This window comes from Musca autumnalis, unplaced genomic scaffold, assembly GCF_047663935.1.
Source record: "Musca autumnalis isolate F117 unplaced genomic scaffold, ASM4766393v1 scaffold_5, whole genome shotgun sequence".
In the NCBI taxonomy this organism is placed as follows: domain Eukaryota; kingdom Metazoa; phylum Arthropoda; class Insecta; order Diptera; family Muscidae; genus Musca; species Musca autumnalis.
In genome coordinates this window covers 9,223,104-9,235,319 of record NW_027412088.1, presented here as the reverse complement: position 1 = coordinate 9,235,319, position 12,216 = coordinate 9,223,104, and the positions used below count along the sequence as shown (strand labels likewise).

Here is a 12,216-nt window from a genome sequence, read left to right as displayed (position 1 = left end):
GGTTCGGTGTAAGTTGTTAGGAGTTAAAGTGAATGTTGTTCGGAAGTTCCGAGGAGTTTGTTTGAAAGTTCGGATGAATGAGGTTGTTCGGAAGATCGGTGGAGGTTGTTCGAAAGGGTGGTGTTATGAAGGTGGATGTTAGGAACTTCCACCCCCCTCCGAACTTCCAAACAACCTTCTTCGAACTTCCCCTTCTCAACTTGCCTTTTCCACATTCAGTCTAACTTGTTCAGTACTACACACATCCACACACACAAGCACACAAACGGTCAAAAAATAAATACTTATTTCAAAATCTGACCCATGTACACAATTTTGGTGGGGACGTTTCTGTACAACTGGGAACTCGAAGACAAAATCCTCAAAACAACTTAAATCAGGTGGTACCGCTATATGGGCACCATCATTAAATATCATTTATAATCTCAAGTATATACAAATAAAATTGAAAATCTTAAAAAATGTATTTACAAAAAAAAAAAAATAATAAAAATAATAATTTTATAATTATTTTTATTATTTTTTTTTTTTTAAGTTTCAGTGTTCTATTTTTAAATGCACTAAAAACTAGAAAATAAGTATGTAATTAAAAAAATTAAGTAACAGTGTTTTATTTATAAATGCACTTAAAAGTAGAAAATAATTTTGATGATGGAATCTCTCAAATAAAACGCTTGCCGTTCAATATTATCACAAGTTTTAATATAATGCAAGCGTTTTATTTGAGAGATTCCATCATCAAAATTATTTTCTACTTTTAAGTGCATTTATAAATAAAACACTGTTACTTAATTTTTTTTAATTACATACTTATTAATAGAGGAGAAATGTATTTACGTCTTACTTTAATTTAAAAAAAAACGTGTCTTAGGATGCAACCTTTCCTTTGGAAAGCATCTAAAGAAGCAACCTTTCCTTTGGAAAGTATCTAAAGAAGCAACCTTTCCTTTGGAAAGTATCTAAAGAAGCAAAATTTTCTTTGGAAAGTATCTAAAGAAGCAACATTTTCTTTGGAAAGGGTCTTATGAAACACCCTTTCCCTTCGAAAGGGTCTTAGGAACCACCTTTTAGTCAGGAAAGGGTCTTAGGAAGCATCCTTTCCTTTGGAAAGGGCCTTAGGAAGCATCCTTTCCTTTGGAAAGGGCCTTAGGAAGCATCCTTTCCTTTGGAAAGGGTCTTAGGAAGCACCCTTTCGTTAGAAAAGGGTCTTAGGAATATCCCTTGCCTTTGGAAAGCGTCTTAGGAAGCAACCTTTCGTTTGGGAAGGGTCGTAAGAAGCACCCTTTCCTTTGGAAAGGGTCTTCGGAAGCACCATTTCCTTTGGAAAGGGTCTTAGGAAGCACCCTTTCCTTTGAAAAGGGTCTTAGGAAGCACCCTTTCCTTTGGAAAAGGTCTTAGGAAAGTCTTAGGAAGCGCCCTTTCCTTTGGAAAGGGTCTCAGGAAGCGCCCTTTCCTTTGGAAAGGGTCTCAGGAAGCGCCCTTTCCTTTGGAAAGGGTCTCAGGAAGCACCCTTTCCTTTGGAAAGGGCCTCAGGAAGCACCCTTTCCTTTGGAAAGGGTCTCAGGAAGCACCATTTCCTTTGGAAAGGGTCTTAGGAAGCAACATTTCCTTTGGAAAGGGTCTTAGGAAGCACCATTTCCTTTGGAAAGGGTCTTAGGAAGCACCATTTCCTTTGGAAAGGGTCTTAGGAAGCACCCTTTCCTTTGGAAAGGGTCTTAGGAATATCCCTTGCCTTTGGAAAGCGTCTTAGGAAGCAACCTTTCGTTTGGAAAGGGTCTTAGGAAGCAGCCTTCCGTTAGAAAAGTGTCTTAGGAATATTCCTTGCCTTTGGAAAGCGTCTTAGGAAGGTCTTAGGAAGCAACCTTTCGTTTAGGAAGGGTCGTAGGAAGCACCCTTTCCTTTGGAAAGGGTCTTAGGAAGCACTCTTTCCTTTGGAAAGGGTCTTAGGAAGGTCATAGCAAGCAACCTTTCGTTTGGGAAGGGTCGTAGGAAGCACCATTTCCTTTGGAAAGGGTCTTAGGAAGCACCATTTCCTTTGGAAAGGGTCTTAGGAAGCACCCTTTCCTTTGAAAAGGGTCTTAGGAAGCACCCTTTCCTTTGGAAAAGGTCTTAGGAAAGTCTTAGGAAGCGCCCTTTCCTTTGGAAAGGGTCTCAGGAAGCGCCCTTTCCTTTGGAAAGGGTCTCAGGAAGCGCCCTTTCCTTTGGAAAGGGTCTCAGGAAGCACCCTTTCCTTTGGAAAGGGCCTCAGGAAGCACCCTTTCCTTTGGAAAGGGTCTCAGGAAGCACCATTTCCTTTGGAAAGGGTCTTAGGAAGCAACATTTCCTTTGGAAAGGGTCTTAGGAAGCACCATTTCCTTTGGAAAGGGTCTTAGGAAGCACCATTTCCTTTGGAAAGGGTCTTAGGAAGCACCCTTTCCTTTGGAAAGGGTCTTAGGAATATCCCTTGCCTTTGGAAAGCGTCTTAGGAAGCAACCTTTCGTTTGGAAAGGGTCTTAGGAAGCAGCCTTCCGTTAGAAAAGTGTCTTAGGAATATTCCTTGCCTTTGGAAAGCGTCTTAGGAAGGTCTTAGGAAGCAACCTTTCGTTTAGGAAGGGTCGTAGGAAGCACCCTTTCCTTTGGAAAGGGTCTTAGGAAGCACCCTTTCCTTTGGAAAGGATCTTAGGAAGGTCTTAGGAAGCACCCTTTCCTTTGGAAAGGATCTTAGGAAGGTCTTAGGAAGCACCCTTTCCTTTGGAAAGGATCTTAGGAAGGTCTTAGGAAGCACCCTTTCCTTTGGAAAGGGTCTTAGGAAGCACCCTTTCCTTTGGAAAGGGTCTTAGGAAGCACCTTTTCCTTTGGAAAGGGTCTTAGGAAGCACCTTTTCCTTTGGAAAGGGTCTTAGGAAGCAACTTTTCGTTTGGAAAGGGTCTTAGGAAGCACCCTTTCCTTTGGAAAGGGTCTTAGGAAGCACCCATTCCTTTGGAAAAGGTCTTAGGATGCACCTTTTCCTTTGGAAAGGGTCTTAGGAGGCACCTTTTCCTTTGGAAAGGGTCTTAGGAAGCACCTTGGAAAGGGTCTTACGAAGCTGGAAAGTGTTTTAGGAAGCACCCTTTCCTTTGGAAAGGGTCTTAGGAAGCAGCTTTTCCTTTGGAAAGGGTCTTAGGAAGCATCTTTTCCTTTGGAAAGGGTCTTTGGAAGCACCTTTTCCTTTGGAAAGGGTCTTTGGAAGCACCTTTTCCTATGGAAAGGGTCTTAGGAAGCACCTTTTCCTTTGGAAAGGGTCTTAGGAAGCACCTTTTCCTTTGGAAAGGGTCTTAGGAAGCAACTTTTCCTTTGGAAAGGGTCTTAGGAAGCACCCTTTCCTTTGGAAAGGGTCTTAGGAAGCACCCTCTCCTTTGGAAAGGGCCCGATGAAGCCCCTTTCCTTTGGAAAAGGGTCTTAGAAAGCACCCTTTCCTTTGGAAAGGCCCTTAGGAAGCAACCTATCCTTTGGAAAGGGTCTTAGGATGCACCTTTTCCTTTGGAAAGGGTCTTAGGAGGCACCTTTTCCTTTGGAAAGGGTCTTAGGAAGCACCTTGGAAAGGGTCTTACGAAGCTGGAAAGTGTTTTAGGAAGCACCCTTTCCTTTGGAAAGGGTCTTAGGAGGCACCTTTTCCTTTGGAAAGGGTCTTAGGAAGCACCTTTTCCTATGGAAAGGGTCTTAGGAAGCACCTTTTCCTTTGGAAAGGGTCTTAGGAAGCAACTTTTCCTTTGGAAAGGGTCTTAGGAAGCACCCTTTCCTTTGGAAAGGGTCTTAGGAAGCACCCATTCCTTTGGAAAAGGTCTTAGGAAGCACCCTTTCTTTTGGAAAGGGTCTTACGAAGCTGGAAAGTGTCTTAGGAAGCACCTTTTCCTTTGGAAAGGGTCTTAGGAAGCACCTTTTCCTTTGGAAAGGGTCTTAGGAAGCACCTTTTCCTTTGGAAAGGGTCTTAGGAAGCACCTTTTCCTATGGAAAGGGTCTTAGGAAGCACCTTTTCCTTTGGAAAGGGTCTTAGGAAGCACCTTTTCCTTTGGAAAGGGTCTTAGGAAGCACCTTTTCCTTTGGAAAGGGTCTTAGGAAGCAACTTTTTCTTTGGAAAGGGTCTTAGGAAGCACCTTTTCCTTTGGAAAGGGTCTTAGGAAGCAACTTTTCCTTTGGAAAGGGTCTTAGGAAGCACCCTTTCCTTTGGAAAGGGTCTTACGAAGCACCCTCTCCTTTGGAAAGGGCCCGATGAAGCCCCTTTCCTTTGGAAAAGGGTCTTAGAAAGCACCCTTTCCTTTGGAAAGGCCCTTAGGAAGCAACCTATCCTTTGTAAAGGGTCTTAGGAAGCACCTTTTCCTTTGGAAAGGGTCTTAGGAGGCACCTTTTCCTTTGGAAAGGGTCTTAGGAAGCACCTTTTCCTTTGGAAAGGGTCCTAGGAAGCACCCTTTCCTTTGGAAAGGGTCTTAGAAAGCACCCTTACCTTTGGAAAGGGTCTTAGGAAGCACCCTTTCCTTTGGAAAGGGTCTTAGCAAGCACCCTTTACTTTGGAAAGGGTCTTAGGAAGCAAACTTTCCTTTGGAAAGGGTCTTAGGAAGCAACCTTTCCTTTGGAAAGGGTCTTAGGAAGAAACCTTTCCTTTGGAAAGGGTCTTAGGAAGCAACCTTTCCTTTGGAAAGGGTCTTAGGAAGCAACCTTTCCTTTGGAAAGGGTCTTAGGAAGCAACCTTTCCTTTGGAAAGGGTCTTAGGAAGCACCCTTTCCTTCTGAAAGGGACTTAGGAAGCAGCCAAAATGTCCTTTGGAAATGGTCTTAGAAAGCACTCATTCCTTTGGAAAGGGCCTTACGTACATACATTGCAAATATTTTTTATTCGTTTAATTCCCCTATTTCCCATTCTCCATTCTTCATTATAACTTCATTTCAACTTTTTTCGTGTGAATTTGTAAATTGCGTGTTTGAGATGTCAACAAAAACAAAATTATTTCACACGTATTATTTTGTTTTTACTTGAATTAATTGTGAGAATAAAACAAATAAAAGGCTGCAGAGTGGAAAGGAGGCACGAAGAATATTGCCATACATCCAACCTAAGCAAACACTCCAATAACTTTTTCATAAAACAAAATATCAGACTTTTGCCACATCATAAATATATTCACACTTCGCCCCCAGGCTATTTAGATTGGGTTGGGTTCTTTTTGGCTTGGCTTATTTGAATATTAGAAATTAATGGAAATTTAATTCACAGGATTCTAAAATATTGTTTGTTCCCAACTTTACATTGAGTCTTTACAATACGAGGGCTAAAATAAGCAATTATTTGTACCTTTAGCCAGGGTATTAGCAAAAAGAAATATTCTCTTGTTATGTTATGGGGCTTATATGTTCACTTATGATTTATTTCAGGAAGCAAATAATTTAAAAGTTTAGAATTAGGTTGTATTTTTTTCAAAATAATTTACCTTTTAAAGCCCAAGGAACGAAGAAGGCAAACAATAACATGTGTTAATACCACAAAAATCTTCCCAAAGAAAAGAGAATTTACAAAAATTTTCACAGGTGTTTGCTACAAAATAAATAAGTATGTATGTATGTTTGTATACAAAATATTTTCGTGCCCACACAAAAGTATGTGTGGTTGTGATACTCTTCCCATATAGTTGTAATTTAATTCCCCACAAAATCCATTGTCTGATTGAGTATGTGAATTCACATAAGTGAGTGTGTGTGTGTGTTTGTTTCTGCTCACGTTGTTGTGGCAACGCTAGTGAAAGGTGACGATAATGCATTAAAATGTGCGGCTATACCACTGTCATTGACGACACTCTGAACAAGCAAACAAATGGATTTTCGAGGGTTGCTGTTATTGTTCGTTTAGTTGCAGCCATCGAGTCTTGCTGAACGTGTTCAACGCCATCGAATTGTTGTTGTTTACATCGCGTTAATACCCCCAGCGCACACTTTCACAGCCAATAAAAATCACAAACATAGGAAATTCTCAATATTTTCCATTTATTTCTCATTTCTTATGGATGCGAGCCACAAAAACCACAGCAACCGAAGAGTAGAGGATTCTTCGCGATGCACATTTGTTGTTCATTTTATTCTTGTCAACGGGAATTTGGAAATGAGGTGCAATCAGCTATTTTGTGGATGTAAACGTTTCTAATAAAAAATATGCAAAAAAAAAAAAGAAAAAGTTGGATTTGCCGACAGCTAAATATCCTCTGTTCATGGCTATAAAAACAACAATAACAGGTGTGCGGGACCTGAATGTACTGTTGAAAGATCCCTAATTTTAATAGTAAATGACGTTTCCGTGGGTGACAAAAGAAGTGTTATACCTAGATAGAAGCAAACCTTCTTTTATTGCTAAAATACCACTTGGGCACAGTTTTGGACATTATCGAGAGAAGTATGGGCAATAAAATTATAGGGTTGTAAAATTATAGGACCACTAGGGGGTTAAAAATTAAAACGACTACCTTCGATGAAAATGTCAAAACAATCCTCGAACAAATCCTAAATTCCACATAAGCAAAAATTTTGACCTTTTATGAGAGAGGTACCCAAAGGAGTTATTTGATACCTTGCTTATTCGAACTTGATTAATGTTTGAGAGAAATATTTACGACGTGCAATGGTTTGAGCAATGTCAGTCACTCGTTTTAATAGCAATCGTGCCCACCAGCGCGGCCGGTTCTAGGCATCGCATTGACTTGGAGGAATCTTTGACTAATGACAGTCACCACAATAATTATGTGTTTGTGATTAGTATATTTCTTTCTTTGATCCGTGTCAGAATAGAGAAGAACACACCGGACCATAGATATGGTCCGTTTGCCAGATCAGTGTCCACCACGTGTCATCATCGGTGAGATGTAATGGATGTAGGGAATAGGTGCAATTCCGAGGCTAATCCGGTCATAGCCATGAACATCTCCCAGCATGTCTCTAACTTCGTCGTCAGATTCATCGACGTCGTCGGAAAACGAGACCATCACCTAAGTCTCAAAAAAAAAATTGTCCACCTCATGATGTTTTTCAGCACCCCAGGAATGCATCGTTCCTATAATTGAATTTGTAAACTTTAGAAGCCGGAAGAGCAACATTGTTGCCGCGATGAATAGAACGTTTTGAATAAATTTACTCAGAAAAAAATCCTTACTTAATAATGGGTTTTTATAATACTTTTTGGTAGTCGTAACTATTTGCAAAACAGTTGAGGTGGAATTGATTTTCAATTTTAACACACTTGATATTTTTATTCAATTTTATTTCGCTCTCTGCTGGATTTGATCATGCGAACTTCTGATTTGTAGCCAAACACACTATGCTACGTGCGAGTGCAGTAAGGGTTGTTTAGACGCTTACCACATCTGCTTTTTTATTTTGTCAACAAGGTAGAGTTGCTTAATGTGTAACGACTTTAGGGGACTTCAATTTTCACCATAAGTCTTGGCATTCTATCCTAGAATATAACCAGATATGTACAGCGTTGCCCAATCAAATGATAGCTCCACATTTTGCACAATGAACGATTACGTTCCTACGATGATACGAGGAGATTACCACAGCTCGATATTATCACGTCTAGGCATCCCGTCACTTCGCTCGGCTCGACTTCTTAACCTCTGACCGATGAACTTTTTTGAACCAAGGAAAAGCTGTTGGCAAGGGTTTAGATAATTGGCCAAACACCGCTTCAGAGAGCTGCCCATTGCTCAGATCCTCTGTAGATAAAATATTTTCCCGGTACATCACCACAGCTGCAACCGCTCGCTACATACCTGCTGGTCAAATAGCCGAAATTAGACCAAATTTCCCAGCAGATGCGACAAGATTAGCAAGTGAAGCATGACGAGCTTCTTCGTACCCTGAAGACCGAAAAATTAGGAACATTACTCTTGAAGTCAACAGGTTGGTAGGCAAGCGTCAGCGGAAAAGTGGCTAGACTACCTAAAGCAATGCAACTATTGGTATAGAATAGAATAAATTGTGGGTAACGGTAAAATCACTCTCGAATCCGGGAAAGAACGATTAACGCTATTACATTCAACCGGCAAATTATGGAGCTCTCCGAGATTGATAGGGTGAAGAGGAGTGTGCTACGTTGTATAAGAGCCCTCCCAGCCGAGGAGGTAACATAATTTACGATGGACCAGGTTGCTAATGTCATCCGTAAATCATGTAGCATGAAACAACTAGATGAACAAAGTGTTGAGTTTTTGACAAGTGTCCTCAATTTATCGTTAGTAGGGCATTTCTTTTACCGGGAATTCCCGGGATTGACTACTCGTATATACTACATACGTATATACAGAACATTTTTGGTATATAACATTTCCCAATAAATAAATATACTAGACTACAACATTTCCAAAGTGAAAATTGCCAGGGACGGGAATTCCCGATGAAAAACTGTAATCGTTAGTCACACATATTGTACCAAAAGTCTAGCAAGTTGCAGGCTGGTTCCTCTACTGACAGCAATGAACGGAAACAAACAAAACGATTCCCGTACCAATCACACAAAGCCACAAACTTTTCAGCTTCTCTGAATCGTTTCATTCTCACAACCAAAACAAAACCACAAACTTTTCAATGTAAAAGGATGAAAACTGTACGAATGCTGAAATGTACTTCGGCTATGCTTTGCCGAGTTGTTTCATTCACCACCCAAACAAAAAGAATGTTTGGCAAACGTTTGCTGTGCTTTATGGTTAATGACACTCTCAGGCACCCACACACATGTGATAGCTTAACAACCCTATAAGTTAGCATCAGCATACCACAGTGATTTTGATCAACCACCAAACGTTTTTATACCCTCAGCCTTTAGGCTAAAGAGGGTATTTACACTTTGATACGACCAAAAATGTGCCTCATCGAAATAATGGTTTTAGACCCCAAGTATGTTTGTACGATATCCGTTTTAGACAATTTTGAGTAGATCTAGCAATGTCCGTCCGTCCGTCTGTCTATCTGTCTGTCTGTCTGGCAAGCTGGTGCGCACGATAACTCTCGAACGGATCAATCGATTCGGTTCAAATTTTGGGTATCGAAATATTTTGTCCAGATTCGATTTAAGTTCGAAGATGGGCCATATAGGTCCACTCCTTCAGGTACCTCCCCCACAAATGTTCAAAAATTGTCGTAAAATTTGTGCGCACGATAACTCTTGTAGGGAATAACCGATTTGGTCCATACTTTGCACATCGTGTAATTCCTACCAAACTTAGATGAGGTTCCAATATGGACTCAATCGGTCCACTCCTTCGGGTACCTCCCACACAAAATTTCGGAAAAGTTCAGTTTAGGACCTGGTCTCGAATCGCTTTGATTTTTGTTTACACAAGTTGTATTCGCTGTCCTCTATACGACCCTGTAAGTTTTATTAGGGGCAAGTCCATACTTCCTGAGAAATTAGCCTGAAAGTTACAAAAAACCCTATGACACCGTGTGTAGTGGTTGGAGCGCAAGATAACTCTCGAACGGATCTGCCGATTCGGTCCAAAATTTGGCTTTCGTAATATTTTGTCTAAACTTAGTTCAAGTTCAAAGATGGATTATATCGGTCCAATCCTTCCGGTACCTCCCCCACAAAAGTTCGAAAATGTTCGGAAAATTTGTGCGTACGATAACTCTTGAAGGGAGTAACCGATTTGGTCCATACTTTGTACATTATGAAATTTCTACCAGACTTAGATGAGGTTCCAATATGGACTCAATCGGTAAACTCCTTCGAGTACCTCCCACACAAAATTTCGGAAAAGTTCAGTTTAGGATCTGCTCACGAATCGCCTTGGTTTTTGTTGGAACATCTTGTATTCACTGACCCCTATACGAAGGTACAAGTTTCCTCTGGGGCAAGTCCATACTTCCTGAAAAAAATAGTTGAAAAACAAACCCTGTTTTGGGTGGAAGCGCAAGATAATTCTCGAACGGAAATGCCGATTCCGGTCAAAATTTGGCCTTCGTAACATTGTTTCCAAACTTACTTTAAGTTACTTACTTTAAGTAGATAAGCCATATCAGTCCACTCCTTCAGGTAGCTACCCCACAAAAGTTCAAAAATATTCGGAAAAATTGTGCGCACGATAACTCTTGATGGGAGTGACCGATTTGGTCCATACTTTATACATTCTCATAATATCTACCAGATATAGATCAGGTTCGAATATGGATTATATTTGTCCACTCCATCCCGTACCTCCCACACAAAATTTTGGATAAGTTCACTTTAAGACCTGCTATTGAATCACTTTGATTTTTGTTGAAGCAACTTACATTCGCTGCCTCAATTACGATGGTAAAAGTTGATCCAGGGACAAGTCCATACTTCTTGAGAAAACAGCCCGAAGGGTGTAAAAACCCCTATGGCACCCCCATGGTCTATGTCGGTCCATTCCTTTAATCAACATTTTTGTCGGTTCATACGACCAAAATTTTGAAACCCCTAAATACATAAGTTTTTTGTGAAAAAAGTGTTTAATTTGCACAGGCTGAGGGTATACCTCTGTCGGCAAAGCTGACTGATACTTTTTTACTTGTTGATTTATTCACATGTGTTTAGTACTATTCCGTTTTCTATCTGCTCTTGTGGAGTTGAGTACTTATCGCTTTTCGTTTTGTTCGCACTAACGAATTTAAACAAAACGAAACTAAACAGCGAGCTCGGCCAACGTGGGTTATGTTTCGTTTTGCATTGTTCCTATGGAAAATACGAAACGAAACGACTGGAAATGTTATTTAAAGTATTTTTACGTACGCTGACTGACAGAGACAAGCCAAATTCCCCTCCGTACAGGCGATGACCCTCCTGTAGCCAGTAACGAAGATCCTAGAGCAATATATTGTTGTAATCAGGACCACAAGTAGTAGCTTTCAAAATCTCGAACAATCCTCAAAATATACTTAGGCGATTTTTTGAATTTTTGTGATGCAGTTACCCGAAGGAAAATAAGTTGTAAACCTTCATCCAAACATATTTGGGGTTTAAAACCATTATTTCGATGAGCCACAATTTTGATCGTAGCAAAGTGTATATATCCACGTTAGCCATACTTAGTCCATACTTCCTGAAAAAAACAGCCCTAAAGGTGTAAAAAATCCCTATGACACCATATGTAGTGGCTGGAGAGCACGATAGCTCTCGAACTAATCAATCGATTTGGCCCAAAATTTGGCCTTGGTCATATTTCAGTTTCAGTTCGAGGATGGGCAATACCGGTCCAAAACTTCCGGTACTTCCCCCAATATTTAAAAAATGTCACTAAAATGATATGCACGAACGAGGTAACTAATTTGGTCAAAACTTTGGATCTCCTAATATTTTGTTCAAATTTAGTTTAACTTCTAAAATGGGCAATAATGGTGCTCTCCTTACGGTACCTCCCCCATAAAAGTTCAACATTAGTGTCTAAGTGCAGTTTAGGGTCTGTTCGAAGATCCTTTAGAAATGTATTCCGATGCTGTGGTGGTTCTTTTTACAGACATATTATGTTTTCCGTGGGCAAGTCCATGATTCCTGGCATACTGGTCCTAAAGTTATACGATGACCCACTGAAGTGACTAGTGGGCGCGATATCTATCGAAAAGATTCCACTTCCATAATGGAATATGTCTCTCCATTCCCTTAAGTACCTCCTCCGCAACACTTTTGAACTTTAATCCGTCGGTTCATACATTTTGAAAGTACATAGTTTTTTGGGAAAAAGTGTTTCAATTTACACAGGCTGAGAGTATATCTCTGTCGCAAAGCCGACTGATATTTTTTTACTTGTTTGAAGGCGTTATTTGAAATAGACCTTCTTTGATTTGGAAAAAATGTTTCGGCGAAAACGTAAATTGTATGTAGGAAGTACTCGAAGTTGTGTACTGATATAGTTCAAATTCGAACCTGAGAAATATTACTATGTACAAGGAATGAACGAAATTGGTTAGATAAAATTAGGTTATCTAACACTAGGAGACTTCACTCGAAGATGCTATAGTTCATTGCGTTCATCCCACAGAGTGCCAAAAAATAAGTTATAGAAAATAGATATTCAGCCCAAGAGGCTTGAGTTCAAAAACCATGTTTTTCGCTGAGGCGCGTCTTTGATCGTATCACAGTGTATATACCCTCAAAGTGTGTAACCTAGCTTAAAGGCTTAGGGTATAAAAAAGTATTACCAATTAAAATTCCACAAATAATAAGATGACACATTTCCAATCAAAAATACCTTATTTCCAT

General features: G+C 40.2%; 2 protein-coding genes across 10 annotated transcripts in view; one reads left to right on the top strand and one right to left on the bottom strand.

Moving 5' to 3' along the window:
- tous (testes of unusual size) overlaps window positions 1-12,216 on the top strand; it is a 116,126-nt gene that overhangs the window by 2,425 nt on the left and 101,485 nt on the right. Inside the window, exon 1 of one of the 2 annotated variants that reach the window (XM_073956268.1) lies at window positions 6,197-6,236. The exons of the other annotated variant lie outside the window; for it this stretch is intronic. Within the exon in view, the coding sequence (XP_073812369.1) occupies window positions 6,212-6,236 (25 nt within the window). The 5' untranslated portion in view covers window positions 6,197-6,211. Of the gene's footprint in view, window positions 1-6,196; window positions 6,237-12,216 lie in introns of those variants that run through there. 2 annotated transcript variants of the gene reach the window in all.
- Window positions 1-12,216, bottom strand: part of LOC141387116 (uncharacterized) — a 275,784-nt gene that overhangs the window by 189,749 nt on the left and 73,819 nt on the right. The gene's annotated exons all lie outside the window — the stretch shown is intronic.